The following is a 21930-nucleotide window of genomic DNA, read 5'->3' on the forward strand; positions in this document are numbered from 1 at the left end:
GTACCCCTAGAGATAATCGCAGCGCAAAGACACCGCATCAAACATCCATATTCAAAACTTACATCACAACCAAAACACAGCTCCCACCATCATACTTTATGAGGCTAAATGACAGGATCAAGTACCATGGATGCAGTGAAGCCATGCACACATTTGCAACAGGTCAATACACTCTAATGTCCATATACTTGCCTTTATACTCTGAGACGGAGAAGTGTTCACCACTCCACATGAGCACATGCACTAATGCACTAATGCACACAAAAAAACACACATGCACGCGCACACACACACACACACACACACACACACACACACACACACACACACACACACACACACACACACACACACACACACACACACACACAGAAACACACAGAAACACACAACTATTGCTTCTCACCTATCTCCTGTTTCTACTAATGCATTATCCCTCCTCTTGTTTAAATCCTCCTCTCTAATAATCATAAGTAACTTAATAAAGTGAATTTGATTTCAGCTCAGATCAGTCAGACTGGTGCAGTGGGTAACCTGCACAGTTCTACTTCTTAATCTGAGTACACGTGCACTTGTGAATATATAGAATCATGGGAGCTCCTTTGATCAGATTGAATTAAGGAGTGCATTAGTTGAGATGAATTTAAATGACAGCTTAGGGGGAAAATGGAGCCCATACTTTCTCCCTCATCATGACGAGTTCAGATTGTAATAGACAGTCAAACTGCACCAGAAGTGACTGCATTGTTGTGTAAATGGAGGCTGGATCAAATCCAGCCTCTTATCCACTCCACTCCACTAAGGTGGATAGGTGTTGACTATCAAGAGAGGGCTTTAGTGTGCTAGCTTCCAGAAGACTAATTCAATCATGGCTTATTGGCATGTCTGTTGACAGCAGAACAATGTTGCCAGCATAGGAGATGATGGGAAATCTGTTATCTGCTTTTCTTTCTCTCTTTCCATTAGGTACTTGTCTGTCTGTCTGTCTCTCAGTAATTTTCTGCCTGCCTTTCCTTCTGCCTTCCTGGCTTTCTTTTTTTATCGCTCTCGAAAGGCTTTTGTGTATCTATCTTACTGTATGATTGTGTCTGTCTGTCTGCTCATCCTTGCTGCTTCCAATTTTCCCCGCCCCGCTGCTGAACCGAGCAAAATTGTGGCAAAATTAAGCTTGGCTGTCTGGTTGCTAACCAGTTACACTAATTTGTTCTCTCAGTCTGTAAACTGAAAAGAATCTCAAATGATTTAATATTCCCCACCATATATTACAATCAGTTTGGATAGCATTATGAGCACAAGCAATAGCACATATTGTGCAGATGCAAAGGGGCATACTTGCAGAGACCTACACTGTATGTTACGTATGCACACACATTAATATTTCCCTACAAAGGCAGAGAACAGTAACTACAGAAACACCAAAGTTAAAAAAAACAACAACTGTTTGGCTGGCAAACTGTGTAACATATACAGAGGTTGTAATGCCTTTGTTAGATACCTCTTCAAGCATCTGATTTTACCCCAAAAAGTGGGTTGTTTCAAGTTTGTAGTCCATTTTAACAAGTCTGTTTAAAAAAAAAAAAAAAAACAACTTTATTTTGATCATTTTCAGTTCATATCTTATAGGAATTGAATGTAATATCTCTGTTTTGCTCAGTGTCTGTCAGTCTCCTATTAATATTGAAAGTACAATCATTTTTGATAAATTTATTTACAATTTATTACATTTATAAATGTGTGATTTATAGTAAAGATACCATAATGTTAACCACACTAAATTGCGTGAATTCCTCTGGAGTCAAAAGCTGAGATGGCAGCTACTGAGATCTGCTAAGCTAGTTAACTGTAGTAGGAGTTTTAACTGTTTTTTTTCTCTCCATTTAGTTGTGTGGAATGATAAACTGAATTACCAAGATGTCAGTTCATCATAATGGATATTTTTTTAATTTACAGATATCAGCTATTGAAAAGTCAATGAGAAAATTTAGTTTTAGCTCAGTCTAGCCGTGACTGTCTCAGCAGCCGGCTTTCAGTTAATGTAGATCTTTTTCTTAGTTGTCTTGTTGGCTAGCTATCTATGGCAGAGAGGGTTTTAAGTGGGACAGCATGAACAGCCCGGATACTACTACAGTGTTGTTACTACAGCCTGAACAGGAAATACAAAGCCAGAATGCAGTATAAAGAAGAAGGGCAGTTAATGTGTTTTAACTCTATTTTGTACTTTCTGCAAATTGAAAATGCTGTTTTCACTTTATATAAAACAGATATCACAGAGTCAGATACAGGTCTTAACTAAGTTCTGACCAAATATGTAATTATTGCATTTTGCCTTTGTAGGGCAGAATAATATACACTCTCTCCTATTTCTATTCTCTTTTATCTCTCCAATTCTTTTTCTCTTCTCCAATCTTTTCACTTTGTTTTTCTGCCAACACTTGCTTGTATCCCGGTGTAATGAATAGGTCCTGATAGTGATCTGTGGAGGTACAGTGTGTGATATGATATGACTGGATGATCAGGCACAAGAGAATATCTGTTCCTACCACTTAATTGCTGTAAAAAAAAATGTAAACTTCTATACTCAAATAGTGCTTCTTCTCTCCTCTCTACGCTTGTCTTTTCCCCTGCATTTTTTCCCTTCATTCCTTAGACTCTGCAATTGTCAACGGCGTGTACTGGTCTGAGGCCTTGAATAAAGTGTTTGTGGATAACTTTGAGAGAGACCCATCGCTCATATGGCAGTATTTTGGCAGTGCCAAAGGCTTTTTCAGGCAATACCCAGGTAAGTGTGAATTTGTCTGTGAGGGTGGATGGGTATTTGATAGTGGTTGTGTGTGTGTTTGTCGCTTTAAGTCGCTGTCTCCCTAAAGCAGAATGAGGGGTTTGTAGGAAGTGACTGACGGCTAGAGACTTGGAGGGGGGTGGGGTGGAGTGGGGGTATAGAAGAAGAGAGAGGGGTAGTAAAGACAGACAGGTGAGAGAGTATATAAGAGATTAGAGAGTGGGTGAGGAAGATGGATAAAATTAACATTTTCCGGTTGAAGTGGAATCAATAAGAACAGAAGTAGCATAATTAAGAAAAGTAGCATATTGAATAAAATTGGTGAGAACATATTCTATGTAGCACTGAATATGAGAAAATCATTGGAAAGGCTTCTTATCTTTTATTATCTTTTGACCTCTTGAACCTGCATATAAGTGTTCTATAATTATGTTTTTAATATCACATGCCTCACTCTACATCTGACTTACAGTATATATATTCTGTGAGCTCTGGCTATCAAGAGGCCCACTGTTAGTATTCTGATCTGGAGGTCTTCAAAGTCATGGCTGCGTAAAGAATCCAAAATCTAAAAATTGTTTTATTCTATGCCAAAACGTTCACCAAAATTACAAAACAAACAAAAAAAAACACATTTTCCATCTTCTGAAGGAATTGTCCCAATGAAAACAGTTGACAGTGTATTGTGTGGATTTTTAAAGTGTAATTTGGACATTAGAGAAGTTTCTCAAAAGAAATGAAGAAATGTTTTCAGTACTTTGAGCAATTCAATTATCTCCATTGTACTGGGGCGCCAGCAGAAATATCAAATCTATATCTTCATGGCTAGATATCACTGAAAGTAGTTGATGAAATCTGTATTTTTGTAACGTGGGTAAACAGAATAGCACTGGGCTAGAGATAGTTTTAAAAAGCAGATGATGAATGTTCAAGAGAAAATTTATAGTGACAGAAAAAAAGTGTGTTTTGGCAAACACCCTTTAGTGCTGAAAGTACAAATAGCCACCTTTTTTTTAGTTTGCGCCAAGGCGATGGTTTGTTTTCCTTCCCTAATTATGCAACTCCAGCATTATTGCTATTCATCATTTATCTTTGACGTGTGGATCTCTTGAAGGAATCAAATGGAAGCCAGATGAACACGGGGTCATAGCTTTTGACTGTCGTAACCGGAAGTGGTACATCCAGGCTGCCACCTCTCCAAAAGATGTGGTGATCCTGGTGGATGTCAGTGGCAGCATGAAGGGCCTCAGGCTGACCATTGCCAGACAGACTGTCTCCTCCATACTGGACACACTTGGAGATGACGATTTTTTCAACATCATTGCTGTAAGTCCCAAACTACTAGACTAAACTACTTAAACTACTACTTAACCTCTATTTTTTTAGACTCAGATACACACACACACACACACACACACACACACACACACACACACACACACACACACACACACACACACACACACACACACACACAGGCCCACATCCTCTCCTCCTCAGATCAGAAGAAATGCTGGAACGAATCAGCTTTCTCTTCTGTCACGCTCACAACCAATTAGCAGTCAGCTGAATGAAGATTTGAATTGCAAAAGAGACAGTTGTGATTGGATCCTGCCTCAGGCACCCAAACCATTGTTATCGCATCTCAGTCTGATGAAACCCCATGAGTGTGTGCGTGCGTTGCTGTGTGTCTGCACGTGTGACTGTGCACTTGCACATGTGTGTGTCTGAAGCTATTTCACATCAAAACATAGCTAGTCACTTTGCCAGCTTCCATTCTCTTTTTACGCAGTCTTCATTATCATTTGATATCCTAATCATGTTATTTTGAAAATTATTCTTTTGAAAAATATAGAAGAACATGATTTAGACAATCAGGCAGAAACATATTGTTTTCCCCAAACTCTGTGAAAGAGTGTGTCATTTTAACTCATCTCTTTCTTCTTTCGTCTTTTTATTTGTGCTACTTTTATTATGTTACCTTAAAAGAGTTGTGTAAAAGTTATTGTGGATTTTGTCTAAAGTATCTCAATTGAGAGTTTTTTTTTCATGCTGCAATGTACATATACACACACAAAGACAGAGCAATGACAGGCAAATGCATATGTACCAACACAGAATAGGGCAAAATTACTGGGTTTGGAAGAACACACTTCAATTCTCTTTCTTGGCCTTTGAAGTCTAATTCGTACTCATGCATTAATGATTGACTATTATCACAGAATGGCAGGCACTGAGTACATTGTGTACTGTACCTTGTGTGCACATGTGTGTGTGTGTGCTTTTCATCAAGATAAGTGTAGTTTATCACATCTTCATATTTAAAATTTTTATCACATTGAATTAAATATTTTTATATGTACAGCACATTTAAAGTCATTGCTATTATTACTTTAGTGATTCCTTTTGTATTCTTCCAGTACAATGAGGAATTGCATTATGTGGAGCCGTGCCTGAATGGAACTCTGGTCCAAGCAGACGTCACCAACAAAGATGTGAGTCCTTCTTTCTTTATCTCCTATTGTTTTCTCATGTTACAGTCATTTGGAAATGATTGAGGAATTTTAGTGACCTAGGCTCAGGCCAGGTGCAGGGTTACTTGAGAAAATATTGTAAGAATACATTTGCTGGTGATTCACAACAGGAAAAAGTGATTGGAGAGTCAGAATGACGTATTTAGGTTCAAGTTTATTGTCATCTGTATAGGAATCACAAGAATCTATACAATTAAATGTTCGTACCAAGGCACCCTCAATTTAAAAAGAAAAAACATCTGAAATTAAAATATACAATACAGTATAAGATAAAAAATATAAACTATATAGTACATAAAATATGTTACTCATATATAGTGTAGACCATAAATAAGAGATGCATACAATACACATTTATATGAAAAGGTGTCAATGACTTCGTGGTACAGCCTGAAATACAACAGTATACACAGTATACAGTATGAGTATTGCAGTGGTGGGGTGTGCATGACTTGTCAATCAGACCTCTTGTGGAAAGAAACTGTCTGTGTGTGGTGGAGTGATGATTCTCCGATAACATTTTCAAGAAGGCTGGAGAGAGGGTAGGGACTGAGCTGAGTGACCCGGTGTCTTATAGGGGACCTATACTGATTTTACACATCAATGTCTGTTTACAGGTCTGGGAGGGTACTAATGGTTGGTTGGGGCTGAGGATTACAGGTTTGAAAATTAAAAAATGTGTGGGTGTGAAGTTAGAAATAAGTGAGCTTGCCAGAACTTTGTAGCCTGTTCGTCATCTCTGCTTGAGACTAAAGCCTCGAGGGTACATTAGCCGCTACTAGCATAACACACACACATTCACAACCAAACTGTATGTGGGTAATGTCGGTGCCAGGTTTTGACAAAGAAGAAAAAGGCATGGAATAAAAGAGATGACATATCTGGTTCTGCTGCATTGGTTTTGATACTTTTTCTTTAAATTGTCTATTGTGAGTCTGAGAACGTTATTGGACTGCAATGCTAAATTGGTGGAGTATTCTTTAAAATTATGGTTAGGATTTTCCTAAAGAAGTGAGTGGCATAAATATTTCCTCATAATATGGTTTGGGGAATGGACTTATTAGTGACTGTATTTATGTGTATGTATTCTAATTAGATTGTTCATACAGCTAACACAGCATGATTCCCGCCTTCATCTACGAGTCTCTGCTCCTCCATGGTTTCTGCAATATAGACTCCATCTCCAGGTGCACACTAAAAATTCAATCTCTTCCAAATTCTTCAAAATTCCATTAAAAATTCAATTGCTAACCTCTATTAGTCCAGGTCAAATCTTCAGGACGCAGCTGTTTACTAGCAAATGCATGGACTACTTTCCGTGTACTACGTGCAAGTACTGTGTAAGTACTATGTGTATGTTCACATCTGTGGATGTGCGCCCGTTTAAGTTAGTTTCTGTTTATTTCTAAACGAGTGTACACTTATGCATATGGATTAGCATTATGTGTTTAATTCCAGATGGTAGTATAATGCAGCGTGAGTCAGCCAGCTAGGAGGGGAAGGCAGTCTGCACTAGTAGATAAGGCTAATGTCTTTTACTTCAGCTGGGGGCAGGAAGCGACTGTCACACTGGAGACTTGCACTAACTGATCTGTCTTTCCAAAAACTGGTTCATAAATACCTGTTGTCAAGCTTCAATGGGACACACATTCATCAGGCTATATTAACATTAGAGGTTATTTGTCTAATTAGACTTGTCAACAGGAATCTGAGGAAGCGCAATCCATCCTGTCTGATTATTACTCACAGATGCAGTAGTTCCAGCCAATATTTAGAGCCTTAAAGGGAAACACTCGTGATTTGTAACATTATCTCTATATAACAGTTGTTGTCTTAAAACTATGTTTTTTAGCCATTTATCTAGGGATAACCACTGTTGTAACAGCACTTCAGTGTGTGGCAGTTCCTAAATTCACCTACTTTTCTAGGTCTTAACCTATACATCTTTCCACCTGCAAATTTCCAAATCCATTCTGGCAGAACGTTTTTGGATGGATGCAGCAATGGGGCTTAAATCTGACTTCTAGATAAAATTGTACACCAATACAAGCAGTACCATGGGTGGTTGTTTCTATCCATATATTTGCTAATATGATGCTGAACTATAGGTCTGACATCATATTTGATCACGCACTTCTTGTTGATCTACTGTTGAAACAGGGTTATCCTTCTCACATCACCACACAGTATTCACTGTTATGCTCAGCAAACCCAACTGTTTTTCTTCCTCTCTTTTCCATGCTTTTATCAGAATTGCACCTGCCTCCATGTTGAGATAAATAACTTGCCATAAAAATCAAAACCCTAGGCTTCAGCAAGCTGCAATTTAAGATATTTTTGTTCATTCATTATTCTGTACCTGTAGCCAGGCTTCATTAAGCTGAATGCTGAGATCATTTTTGAGTATAAAAGGTGTCTGCAGCGTTGAATGGTTTGATCTCCAATGTACTGTGCATTTGAGAGCCTTGTGGAACAGCACAAAAGGTTTGGCACATTCAGCATTGCATGCACACACAGGGACACACACTTTCTGAATCTGCCACTTTAGTGCACTGCTGCATCCGGGATTGAACATAGCCCGCTGTGCTGAGACAAATAACTTCGATCTTAACTCACATACACTCACACAGACACACTCACACACACACGGAAACACAAATACACACAATAGGTAATGTTTGCTGTGGTTTACCTTTGCTCTAGGGTACAGCCTTTTGTTGGAACCGATTAACCCTTTTATCCACATCAAAGGAAAGGTTCTTTTGTGGCATATGGGAGTGTTGTCAGGCATGCTGGAGGTTGTTTTTGTGCACATATTTATTTGTGTGCTGCTGGTGCTGGTGCTTATGCCTGTGTGTGTTCTGTGTGCATGTTTTGCACCCAAGTGAGCAAGCCCTGATATGGCCTTATGCTGCTTGGGCCTCCTACTGTGTGTTGAGAGACTTTCTTCCTCCCCTCAGTAAGTAGCAAAAGACTGGAGGAGATGAATGTAGAGGGAGCAAAAGGAATGGAAGAGAAATATAAGAGCCTGATGAGAGGATTATGATGTAGGTGGGGCCTATGTCTAGGGTGTTTCTAGATCTTAAAAAGTGAGAGACAGAGTCATGAGTCATCTTGTATATAATGTCTCTGTTGCCACCAGTAGTATAGAAGTGTGTCTGAGAGGGTTGCTTACCTCCATAGGTTAAAATGTTTTTTTGCAGGTAGCTGGATAGAGCCAGAGGCAACCGGAAATTTTCCAAATGCCATCAACTGGATCTAAATAGCTATAAATAGATTGAACTAGATAATAGGCTGTGTGTGTGCGTGTGTGTGTGTGCGCGTGGGTGTGCGTGTATGTGTATGTGTGTGTTCCCTCCAGGCTGTTGTACATAATGAGACATGCTCATGAGACCTGTTAGGTTGCTGACAACATTATGCTCATCATTAATTGCCACAGAGATAATGTACCCTTTATGGCACAATCACACCTATGAACAAAACCACACGCACACACGTATGCATAAGCACCAGAGTGAATGGTTGTCAGCTGAAAGGAGATGGAGGGAAAACTGGTCGTTTTAGTTCTTTTGGTCAGGTTGTGACATTTCACTCATAGATCATGTGGCAGTTTGCTGCAAAAACGGGCTCAGGGCCATGTTAAAGAGCCCATGAGACCACTGGTGCAATCTTGGTTCACACGTTAAATGATGGTGAATCGAGTTCAGTCAAATATTATGTTTCTCTGTGTTAATAGAAAAATTAAATCAATATCTTTACATTTTTATCCATTTACTGGGGCTATCGAGTCTCTTTTTTTTTCTCCATAAAAATCAATAATGACCTCTAATTCTGTCTCCCCCTTTTTTTCACTGATCTTCTCTTCTCTTTTCACCATCATAATGGCTTCTACCCAAACTTAATTTTCTCAGCATTTCCGGGAGCACCTCGACAAGTTGTTTGCTCAAGGCATTGGTATGTTAGACATAGCTCTGACTGAGGCCTTCAATCTTCTCAGTGACGTAAGTAGCACACTAATGCAAGATCACCCCACACACAGGCAGACATATTCCCATACACACACACACACACACACACATACACACACAAGAGATCAACAGAATCATGCAAAAACCAAGTAAACAAGACACTTGATGACTCAGGTTACTGGTTCTTTATCTCCTCATTTTGAACAAGTAATTAATCAAACACGCATGCACATAAACACAGACAGGTGCGTTTACCATCCCTTTCTAAATGCTCATATTTCAACAACGTGTATCTACAATCACTGCAATGACAAATGTCTCCATTCTGCATAATGACTCCTTTCTGTAATCTGAGGGTGATAATGCACTCTCACGGTGCAGATGTCCTTGTAGTTTGTGTGCATGCGTGTGTAAAGGAGAAGGCATACTGTTATTGTCCATTAGCTTGCAGCGACAACACAGTTAGCTTCCATGATGTGAAGGTAAGTTGCGTAAAGACACATTACAACCTCAAATGGGAAGAAACTAGATGAAACGTTTGGTAAGTGATTGAAAAAAGTAGATTTTAAACTAGTTAAATTTCTGTTTGGATGGAAGAGAATCTTTGTTTGTTTTTGTTCACCTGAGGTAACCCCCCCCCCTCTCTGTCTCTGTCTCCAGTTCAACGAGACTGGGAGGGGTAGTGAGTGTAGCCAAGCCATTATGTTGGTGACAGATGGGGCAGTGGACACATATGATGCCATCTTTGCCAAGTATAACTGGCCAGAGAGGAAGGTAGTGTATTAAACACACAAACACAAATATCACATTTTTTTTGCAATTGTGGCTCCAGGACAGTTGAATAGCGAGGTCAGCTGAGCTCAATTTACTATTATGCCTTGCGCACAACTTCATGGACCTCAGACCGTGTATTCCAATGAAGTGTGAGCACTGTAGAGCAGTGGACTAATGCACCCCTTTGACAATGAATGACTTTTTAAACTCGCTGTTGAGAAAGAGCTGTCAGAAAATGTGGAATTCGGAAGTAGTTCCATTTGCCACAGTTTGAAAGGGATACCAAGGAATTTTTTAAAGTCTCTTTCAAATACATCCATCAACCAAAGAGTGAGAAGGATGAGGTTTTATAGGGTTAGGGCATTGATTACAAATTACATACAATTATTATCACTGCATCACAAAATACAGTTTTGAGAGAAATACTGCACTTCTCGCAAGCAGGATCACCATAAAAAAAAGGACATCAGTATTTCCCATACGGATTCACTGCTTTTTGGTTGTCATATATCAGAGCATGTTTTACTAAGTATTAGTATTTGGCTGAGTTGTTAGATAAAGTTTTTGTCAAGGGGAAGGTATTGAGCAGGCCCAGTATGGGGTCCTTTCAGAGGGCTTTTAAACAGAGTTAAGTATGGCCCTGTCTCTGAGGTGTGAGCTGTCTCTCTGCTGTCCTGCAAGGTAATTGTGGTGTTCTTCTGACAGGCCATGAAATGAAATGGGAGGAGCAATGGAGAGAGGAGATGGAGGGGAAGAAAAGGGCTCATTTTTAGGTCATTTTCTTCTGTAAAAGAAAGTCCACAGGGTCTTCAGCCTTAAAAGGTTGATGATAGACATACTCAAGGCAATGATACATGCATACACCTAATACAAATACCGATATACGTGCATACAGTACAAACTTTCATTGCCTCAGTTCAGTCTTGTAATAGCCTAGACAAGAAAACTCACAGAAAATGTGATGTGATCATTAGGACATATTATTTGCAAATTTTCATATAGAATCTGTTTGAGCATATGTCTGCACGCATTAATATGCCCCCCCCCCACACACACACACACACACACACACACACCCACTGACACTCCTGCCTCGAGGCTGTACAGCTGTGAGCGAGGAGGGGACAAGGCTGCTGGATACTTCCATTTAGAAGGAGCCCCGCTGATAATAGAAGTCTTCAGTCTCTGTCACTCTCTCCCTCTGCTGCTGGTTTTTAACGGCTTTCTTCCAACCAGCCTTACAGCTTCACCACTGTATAGCGTCCAATGAGTATATAGGCATGCACATGAAAACCTGAATGCAAATAGGTTTCTGAAAATCTCTATGCAGATGGCATTTATTCCAAAAAGCTATAGAGAAAAAAATCACAAGATCATAAAGAAAGCATTGCCGTGAAAAACATGAAAAGTGTAAAACACTGAAAAACTTCAAGTACATTCTTTAATGATTTTTTTCTGCATCTAAACACGTGTGAGCCATAATCTCAGCTAGCTGTGCTTGAATGATGCCTCATGATGCTGTTCCCAGCGTTTGTCCGCTACTTATCACTGTCATCTTTAATTTTAGTATTTAATTGAGGATTTTACGCAAAAAGCCATGTGGCTGCTCAGTTATTATAGGATTTGTGTTCTGTTGTCATTTCATACATTGTTTTTGTTTTTTGTGTAAATTCAAAGCTTTATTTCTTGTCTCAGTTGGTCAGACATTTTATTTTGGGTTGTCATTTTACTATGCAGAGCAATATGGAGCTGCTAAGTCCAATACAATACAACACAATACAAAACAAAGCAATATAGAAAAAACACTAATGCTATAAACATCTAAGTTCGTCTAGGAGGTCCATCCACATCTACAGAATAATGAGCGAGAGGGAACCAGTCATATTTGTTTTTGTTTCTGTGTGTTACCAAAATGCTATTTAAATATTATGTGTTTTACTCTCCATCTACCTTTGGCTAAAGACTGATTAGAGTTGTAATCATTTAGAGGTGTTGGGTCACCAGCTTTTTGTAATGGTGGAACAAAAACAGATTTCAAGATAAGGAATTTCATCAGAGGCTAAAGATAGATGAAAAGATGAATTAGTAAAGGAAAAAAAATTAGCTGGTAACTTTAAAAAGTTTGACACAAGGTTATCAGGGCCTTTTGATTTGCTAATGTCTAAAAGTTTTTATGCCTTGTGCAACACTGCGGTAGTAACAATTGCAATTAAAAAGCTTGTTAACGTGTTGATAAAAAGTTGTCACTCCGAAAGAGAATTTTGTGTGAATTTTGAGCTTTTGTATTGCCCATGCTGAGCTGTGGCCATTAAGTGTATTAGCAAATCAGAGATAAACCAAACATTACTTCTGCCCTTAATTCTGTGCGATATTACTTATTCTCTCCACGTTAGGAATGAGCATTATTTTCTACAAATCAAAACAACTAAGATCAGGAAAAAAACAACACACACTGAAAAATATTTCATAAAACACTCCGTATAATACAAAGCTTAGCTTTAGGATTTGTTGTATTACAAAATGTAGATGCAGTTATTACAATAAGTAAAGCTGTTTATCCAGAACACATTGACCTATCCATAACCCAGGTGTAACAGTTTTCCAGCCTAAGTGAATAGTGCCAATATACAAACCAAATAAATTCTAAGAATTATCACTATGTAGCATCATGGATGCGTTTTGGTTTCAGGTTAAAACCTCAAGCTGATCTAGATTTGAAATCAGATCATCAAGACAATAAGCCTGCTGCTACTTTGTAACAGTGTGAATTTCAACAGTGTGTTCTGGACATTAAAACACATGTAGCCTTGCAGAAGTACTAACAGTATTTAAACGCTTGCGTTGATAATTTACACAGGAGAACTGAATAAATTAATGAATTAAGTGCTAAACACATAATGTAGGAGTGGAAAAAATATATTTCTGCACACGTGGAAACTTGTGTTCAAAGTGAGGGGAGAGCATATGCATCAGCCTGAAACTTGCCTAAGTACATGTATTATTGTTGTACATGAGTGTTTGTGCAGCTGTGCATGCATGGACACATACAGTTGTGTATACTTGAATGCTTGCATGCATGTGTATTTTTATTCCTGCCCATGTAAAATTTGTGCAGTCAAGTAGGTGGAAGATTGCATGCGATAGCTAGAGCCCCAGCCAGTTTTTCTATCCACTGCACTCAGTTGTAAACCTCTTCCATACAGTATTTAATAACCAGCTTGTTGTAGTTTGACCTCCATCTTGGCTACCAGTGAAAGAAAACACATAACCAAAACCAGAAAATTCCACTGTGACATCTCTTAACCATAGCTCTACATGGAGCAGTTATGATCATGTTGGCTGTGTTCTGTTTCCCTATCACTCTGGCAATGGCATTCAAAGTGCTGAGGTTTGTATGAATAGAGGATGATTACAGTCTAGATGATTGGGGCTGCTTAAAAATGACAGTCTGACAACTGTATTATTCACAGTGAAACTCATTACAGTTGACAATAGACCAACAATATCCATACTACAAAATAGGAGCTTAGAATTAGTTGTCTTTATATCTTTGTTTGCTAAAGCTGTTACAATCACTATTGAATTTAAAAATTGTTTATCTATGACTCATGGCAATAATAATGAAATAAATATAGTTTGAATAGAAGTTTTTTTCCAAAAAGGAAATGCCATATATACATAAATTACATTTTTGCAATTTTCAGACCTTCTGTTGAGTGCAGTCATCCAAAATCAGATAAAGACATACACATACCCACAAGTGCGTGTGCATGCACATAAATACATATGCACACACACAAACAAACACAAACAGACACATGCTGTCAGGGTGAAGGGAGGCAGTGAAAAATGTAGGCATGGGAACTATGGCAGCTGTGCCCCCAGAGGCTTGCATCTAGTCCAATCTGGCAACCTGCTCTTCACACAAATTCACACACACACACACACACACACACACACACACACACACACACACACACACACACACACACACACACACACACACACACCTCCACACACACATACATACACACACCTGCCAACTACACCTGCTGCTAGAGCCAACCGACCATGGCTGTGAGAAAATGGGTTTGGCAGCAGAGAGTTTAGAAGATTCTCAGGTTTGACTACATGAAGTTTGAGTTTGGCTTCCTCAACTCAAATATATTTACATCATGGTTTATCATTTATATTCATTCTAATTGCAGATTCTTGATACATTTATCTCATGTATAAACCCTTTATCTGTTAATCCTAATTGTTTAGTTTCTTGAGCTGATAAAAATGATTTGAATTATTTAAACTTTAAATAAAATCTAAAAGACACATTTACTACTTTTATAAGTTGATAATCGATTCCATTAAACAAGGAGAAAGGGCCTGCTAATCAAAGGCAGATAAAGAATGAGCTTTCTGCCTGGCTTTGACACTGTTATCTTCTATATGGTAGTATGGTGGGCCCTATCAAAATGCGATTAATATGACTGACGGAAGCTATCTGCTTTCCCTCCGCAGGTTCGCATATTCCCATACCTGATTGGTCGAGAGTCAGCCTTCGCAGATAATCTGAAATGGATGGCATGTGCCAACAAAGGTGGGATCTTACAACACATGCATAGACCGCTGTAATTTCTCCTCCTTATAATCTGTTTTTGCAGGGGGAAGTTGCTGCATGCTGCCATCAACCAGTCGAAAATTACTACATTATGCAGCTCAGGATTTTTTTTGGGGTGTTTGACGTATGTGTCGGTGTGTGTGCATGTAGTGGCATTGACGTGTTTGTGAGTGCTCATCGGTATTAGCATGTGTATGTGACAGCAGGCAGCTGGTTCCAGTTGCATAGACCAGATATGTCACATTACATCTTCCACTAAGCCTAAAGTCCAAGCTATCTTGGCGATACACCCCTTTTTAGGCGCTTTGTGTGTGGTCATGGTGGTCTCAGTGTGTAGAGCACTTTCCTTCAGGTTCTATATTTAGCTGGGAGGTGGGTGACAAAGACAGTCTGGCTCCATTTCCTCAGGCTGCCGTAGATAAGACAGGCGAGCCATAGGTCACACAAAGGGTGTGCGTGTATTTTGAAGTCTGTGTGTGTGTGTATATGTGTAGATAAGAGGACAAGGGCATCCACAGTTTTGCTTGGAAGTGATATCAGAGAACCCATCCAGTCAGTTTGAGGGTGTTAGTGGTGATGATGAGACCTGTGTGTGTGTGTGTGTGTGTGTGTGTGTGTGTGTGTGTGTGTGTGTGTGTGTGTGTGTGTGTGTGTGTGTGTGTGTGTATGTGTCGTGCTACATAAGTGCGTGTGTGTTTATATGTCAGCAGATGATTCAGCTTGTGACAGTGACATTCTCTCCAGCCTGCAGGAGCTGTGCAGAACAGTCTTCTCTCTGCTCCCTAGACACAACATCTCTATTCCACACTACAGCAGAAAATTTGGTTTCATTTGTTCACTGTTTTACTGTAAGTAGGTTTTCGGGTGAAAAAGTGTTACCTTGTCTGCCCTGTAACTGAAGGCTGCGATATCAAAATCTCTCCTTATGGCCTTAGAGTGGAGAGAAGAATATTGTTAAGATTCTGGAAATGCTAAGTGTCACGGCACAGGTAGTACTGGTAAAATAATTTTAGGTTTACCACTAAGTCTTACGGCTGTACCACCTTCTAACAGGCCATACATATGAGAAATGCCTTCGGTTGCCAATCAGCAAGAAAAGGATACAGGCCTTAGCCAAAACCCAATGAGCTCAACTAACTTTCTGCTATTGCTCCACTTGTTCCCTGCAGCGTTGCTACAGTACATTCCATTAATTGATTTAATATGCCCATCAAACATACACATATCAAATATACAGTCAATGGTCAAAAGAACACCCCAGTCCATATTCAATATTTTTGTGTACTTAGCCCCTTAGTTCCAATTAAGGGAACGTGCTACATTTAGTGCTACATGATATTTTTCGACAATAGTTTCCCTCTCTGTGGCATGTTTACTATGTGGGGCTCTCCCAGTGTGTGCGTGTGTGTGTGGGCGCGTGTGTCTGTCCGTCTGTCTGTCCGTCTGTCTGTCCGTTTGTCTATCTGTCTGTTTTTATGAAGTGGCAATACAGATTGATAACCATGGTGTTTATTGTATTAAGTTAATGTACTGTTATACATGTGTCTTTTTAGGCTCTGAATATAGCACAGTTATCATGTGCTGTATTTACAGCCACAGAAGAGACACAAATCTCTTGGTCATGTATGATGTCGTGTCCTGTCCTGCGTTTGTGAAGACTTGAAAGTTGGGATCAATATACGAAACATACCTCAGGGCTATTATTTCATTGTTGAGGACGTGCCATAGAATTTGCCGGAATTAAACTTTCAAATCCAAGCTGTTCTGTTCAAAACCAGGTTTAACAATATGTGTAATGTTGGAAGCATTACCTGTATTGACAAAACATGCCAACAAGAATCTATCTGATTATGTGTGCATCACAAAAAAAGTGTTATTTATTTAATGCCTGTGTTTCTGGAATTTGATATTCACCAATCACGTATGGGTGTATGTAAGGGTGTCCATATACTTTTGTAATGCAGTTTAGCTCTGCCTCACATCATGACATTCTTTGCCTCCACCTCATCCATTATTTTCATGTATCCGGACACCTTGTTGTGTATTTTTGCTTACATTTCACCCAAACCAAGGTCCTTTAAAAAAAAATATGACCTCATCCTGGTTCAGACCATGCTGAGGCTTTCCTGCCCTGTATGTACGACAGGTGTACCATGTCACTGAAAGCAGGGAGCATTCATTTTTTCTCTCCCCAGCTCATCTCACTGGCCCCGGTGGCTCAGCCCGAAGGACACCCTCAGCCTTCCAGTGGGAGTAGTCATTCTGCACTCACCACTGTGATGAACGATGCAGTTAGACTGACGCGTCTTGCTTTGTGTTTGATGTGAGTCAGTATGGGTGTGTTGTCATTGCGCTGTCTGGTGGAATAATAGCTGGACCTGAATGTCTTTGAGGATAAAAAGGAGGAATCTGTTAAGAACTCCGTCTCATGCTTCTGTTAGTACACTTCCATATAGTAAACTGTGTACGCTATGAACCTACTTGCGTAGTGTGTGAATTTCAACAGTGAACATGGCCGTGTGATCACAACAATTGACCACGACTGTCACATCACCCGCCAGAATAAATGCTAGCTTGTTTGCTCACCTGACTTAAAAATGAACATGCTTTTACTGCATGCCCCTTGTTTCACGTGACGTGGAAAGTAAGCCACCATCGGCCCCAACTATGTGCCCTCCTCCTGCTGGCTCAAAATATACCGGTATGTTTATTTACATGTTCTTTTTGTTATGATCTATGTAGCCCATAGACCAGACTGTTGTTGTGCAGCATTACCCTTACGTCGAAATTAACTAAAAAAAAAACTGTCATCTGAAGTTTTAATTGTCAGTTGTTATCATCATTTCCACAAGTTTAAAAATAGGTTGGTTGTCCCTCCCCTTCCGCTACGTAGCCGAGATGGTGACCATTGAGGGTGAGAAGTGTCCAGCGTTTCACACTCAATTTTTTGACCATTATTAGTACACCATCTGGGTACTCATAGTGCACTGCATGTTGCCTTGATTGTCAGTGTGAACGCACTTATGCACTCAAAATACCAAGCGAAAGTATGGAAGAACGCAAAATGAGACATGCTGAAGGGTTCACTTCCACATCAAGTTCAGAGTCAAGTGCATTTCTTGTTGCTATAGTGACTGCGGTAATCATGTAGGATTAATGCCTCCAGTGTTAGTGAGAATAATAATATGAGACTTTGACCCCTTTTATTTGAAGTGATTTTTCTGTGGTCGCTGATTTAAAATTAGGTTATCAGTGACAGATCCTCTCCTTAGTTATTTGGGGCAATACATTGCATCCATCATCGATCTGTGTATTGTGTCTAGACTCTGGCTCTTTTCACTGTGTGGAGTAAAGGTCATTGCTGGGAATGATGACCCCAAAATCTATTTCCTCCAGCTATGATTTTCTCCTTGACTGCCTCACGGTGATGGAGGCAGTTTGCTGTTTTTACGGATGGGTGGAAATGTGGTGGTCTCTCTCTTCTGTCACTTCTCGTCCTCTCTCTCTCTCTGTCTTACTGGTGTCCTGATTCCCTCTCTTCCTCTCCCCCTTTCTTTCCCCCAGCTGAGATAACAGTATATTCTCTCCTGCACATTCACATTAGCATCATAATGGCAGCATGATCATCGTAGCAAATGGCATCACATTTGGTTTAACTGATATTGTTTTTTTTGTTACATTTACATACAACTTACCAATTCATGAACCCATGCTGGTTTGTGCTCACTTGTACATCACTGCAAGGAATTCTTCAGCTATTACTGATACATGTATCCAGGTTTCCGTCTGCTTCATCAAGCTAATATCTGCTGCACACCATACTGTATTCCAGATGTAATTTCTGTGCTTTGGTACCCAGGTGAGTAAAACGGGAGCGATAGCTTTGAAAAGATTATACTGTATAGCCAAGCTCGTGTTGGCCATATATCAAGGAGACTGAACCTGTTCACATTCCATTGTTGGCAAGCATCTAGGTTAAACGATTCATCATCTTTTCTTTCTTCCTCTTCCTCTCTCTGCCTAACAGGCTACTTCACTCAGATTTCCACACTGGCAGATGTGCAAGAGAATGTGATGGAGTATCTTCACGTGCTGAGTCGTCCCAAGGTGATCGACCGGGAGCATGACACGGTGTGGACTGAGGCCTACATCGATAGCACTGTGAGTTGGCAGTGTCATCTCTCACATGCTGCTGGACTCCAATTCCCACAGTCCTCTCTATCCAGACCTTATGGGTTGTGTTCCTTAACGGTCGAGAGTATTCTGTGATGGATTGAGAGATTTAAATGAGAAAATCTTAATTCACTATGCACTTTGCTTCATCGTGTGTTCAAAAAAATTGCATTTTCAGGAAGAATTGTATAGTCCAAAATGAAAGCAGAAAGTTGAAAATGTGTTTTGCCTTTGTATGTCTCAGACTGTGAATGTGTGAAAGTATGTGTGTGCAGCAGATGGAACTATTAAGTCAGTGAGCCTCCTGTGTGTGTTTGGGAGTTGTGTTGCATGAGTAGAACATTGGTAAGTTAGTCTCTGGTCTTTCAACCTCGTACCGTACGCCACACAAACACAGACATTAAACACTCAGTTTCCAGTTTCTTCTGTACACCTAGCTAGAACTAATGCAACTACTTGCTGAAACTGTTTCAGAGAGCTGTTGATTCAGTTTTAAAATAATATTGGAGGCTGAGGTTTTTGGTGCTGTTGAATTGTACTGTGTTTTAAGGACAGGTGTTTCTATTATTTAGCCTACCCCCATCGATATAAATAAATATAAATAAAACTTAACATATTAACCTCCATGAAGGGAGGATTTATTGCAGGACTGCTCTATTAGACTGCATTAGTTTTAGCTAGGTGTGTCTAATAAACTGGCAATTGAGTGAAATGGTTATGAACAAAGGCATATGCTCTTATTTATTTCCATAATAGTATTTTTTATCAGATGATCAAATGCATAGATAAATCCGCTATACATTCTTTATAGTTCTCTGGAGCATTCATTATCATTGCTAAGATACCTTATAGGATATATAGGATGACTGACCTGTAGAAATCTCTGCAGTAAGTAAACTATACACAATATAGTGTGGTAGTCAGTAATCTTCTTTTGTTCAAGTTATTGTGTTTGGCCATAGAGTGTGAACAGCAGCCATTTGTCCTCAGCTGTTTATAAATACATTAAGAGGCAAAGAGCTTCAAAATGTAAGGAGACAAATGCAAGTGCCCCATGGCAGAAATACCCAAGGACTATCAACACTACAGCACATGAAAATGAACTCTTTCTCTCTGGAATCCTCTTCCAGTCCCTCACGTTTTACCTTTTTCTGTCTTTCTCTACTTATTTGTGTCTCATTATCCCCATCCATTTATCACAGTCCAAGTACATGCACTCAACACTGACTCAACAGTAACAGCTTAAGTGTTGTTTCTGCTGCTGTGAGCCTCCCAGCCATAAAGCTCTCCTCTCTTGACACTGTTTTTAAAGTTGCAGTCAAAGTCAGTCAGTGGATTTAACACACCCACTGGAACTCCATTCAGTGGAAACTACACTGGAAGGCTTTCTGACACTTATCCACAAATGTATTGACCCTTTCTCTCCTCCTCCTCTTCTTTCTGCTCTCCTCCTCTCCTCCTTAATCTGTTCTCTTCAGCTCCCCCAAGCGCAAAAGGTAAAAATTCTGATTTGAGGTCATCGCTGTATTGTGCTGTGTTGAGGCCTGGTGTGTGTTCATGTGCATTACATGTGCATGTGCGTTTTGGTCTCGTATCTCTGCGACATGAAGGCATAATTTGGATGAACTAACTAGCATACTGACCCATGGCATTTTCTTGTGTGTCAGTGTTGTATGTTGCTTTTCAATCTCCTGATTTGAAACATGCATCGTGGTTGTCGTCGGTTCAGTTGATCGCTCTCGTCTGCACGTCTGATCAAAGACACACACATGTCTGTGCACACGTTCGCACTCATTCATCATTGATGATTCTGTGTTGGCCGTGCTTTGCCAGTATCTCTGGGCCTAGCAGTGTGACCGTGTATGTGAAAACATGAGGCTACGTTTCGCTCTTTTGTCTGTGTGTTTTGTCATGAAAACAAGATTGCCAGTGTTATTTGTTTTGGTAGAATTCTCCAGAATAAGCTGTTTTGTCATCTTCTGGTTGAAAATCCAATAGCCTATAGTGACTGGAGGGATGATCTGTTCTGATGCCTTTTTATCGTTTTCAGTGTTTTATTTTTCAGTGTTTTATGTATCATATGTGGGTTGAGATAAGCAGCTCTATAATCATAACAGGGATGATGGTAGAACAGAGGAGTGCTCTGCCCCCCCCCCCAAATTAGCATGAGCTGAGCACAGAGCGGCACATTAGACAGCTGGCAGTCCATATGTCTGACATAGTACTGTTAGTGTGATAGACCCGAGCTGATTGACATAGAAGTGGCTCAGCAGAAAACAGAAACAGAAACAGATATCACATTGTCAGACATGATAATTGGGATTAGCAAGGAATCTGCACTGCTTCTGTGCATGTAATCACCCCAGCACAGCTCTAGCCTTGGTGCTATGAGCACACATACACAACAGTCGTCTGAAACAGACAGTGACAGAAGGATACACAAACACACCCTCTGCATGGCGAGATAGTGTCTGATGAGAAGTTAACAAAACTCCTAGGATTGGCTCAGTGTTAGGAAAATCATGAGCATCTGGGGTGTGTGTTCCAGGGCTGATGGGTATCATCTTTCCAGATGTACCCTTCATGCTGTCTTTTTTTTCTCCTCCCCATTCCTCTCAGTGCAACCTAATAAACTTTCTCTCGTAGCATGTCTCCCCTTTCTTCCTCTGCTTCACTTTGCGTCTCTCTCTCCAGCTCTTTCTCTCCACTTGTACTTGTCTCTCCACTCCCATTCCCCTCCCGCTCCCTCCTCTTCTTCCTATCCTTCATCTCACCAGCTTCATCCATCATTCCCTGGCTCATTTGGCTTTGTTTCCCACTCTGTCGGCTGAACTGACACTGGAGCTCAGGGATGATGGGAGGGAGGTGAGAGGGGGAGAGGAATGTGTTTGTGTGTGTGTGTGTGCGTGTGTGCGTGTGTGTGTGTGTGTTGGGGGGGGGCAAGTGTAAGTGTGGAAGAGAAGTGGAAGAGAATAAAGGATGTAAAGAAGGATTTGGGGTTGAGAGGAGGGTGTTTGCACTGAAGTTCAAAGAACAAGACTGATACTTAGTTAAGCATAAAGACAGACAAATGGGAAAGCTGGGAAC

At 40.1% G+C, this 21930-nt stretch overlaps 1 protein-coding gene across 10 annotated transcripts in view; it reads left to right on the plus strand.

Moving 5' to 3' along the window:
• The window catches only part of cacna2d3a (calcium channel, voltage-dependent, alpha 2/delta subunit 3a), a 130185-nt gene that overhangs the window by 67019 nt on the left and 41236 nt on the right, over positions 1 to 21930 (plus strand). For all 10 annotated transcript variants that reach the window (XM_040152756.1, XM_040152760.1, XM_040152758.1 and 7 more), the window contains 7 exons: positions 2648 to 2779; positions 3894 to 4105; positions 5200 to 5274; positions 9225 to 9314; positions 9942 to 10055; positions 14571 to 14649; positions 18698 to 18831. In XM_040152756.1, the coding sequence (XP_040008690.1) occupies positions 2648 to 2779; positions 3894 to 4105; positions 5200 to 5274; positions 9225 to 9314; positions 9942 to 10055; positions 14571 to 14649; positions 18698 to 18831 (836 nt within the window). The remainder of the gene's footprint in view (positions 1 to 2647; positions 2780 to 3893; positions 4106 to 5199; positions 5275 to 9224; positions 9315 to 9941; positions 10056 to 14570; positions 14650 to 18697; positions 18832 to 21930) is intronic.

This window comes from Xiphias gladius, chromosome 18 (genome assembly GCF_016859285.1).
Source record: "Xiphias gladius isolate SHS-SW01 ecotype Sanya breed wild chromosome 18, ASM1685928v1, whole genome shotgun sequence".
Taxonomy (NCBI): Eukaryota; Metazoa; Chordata; class Actinopteri; order Istiophoriformes; family Xiphiidae; genus Xiphias; species Xiphias gladius.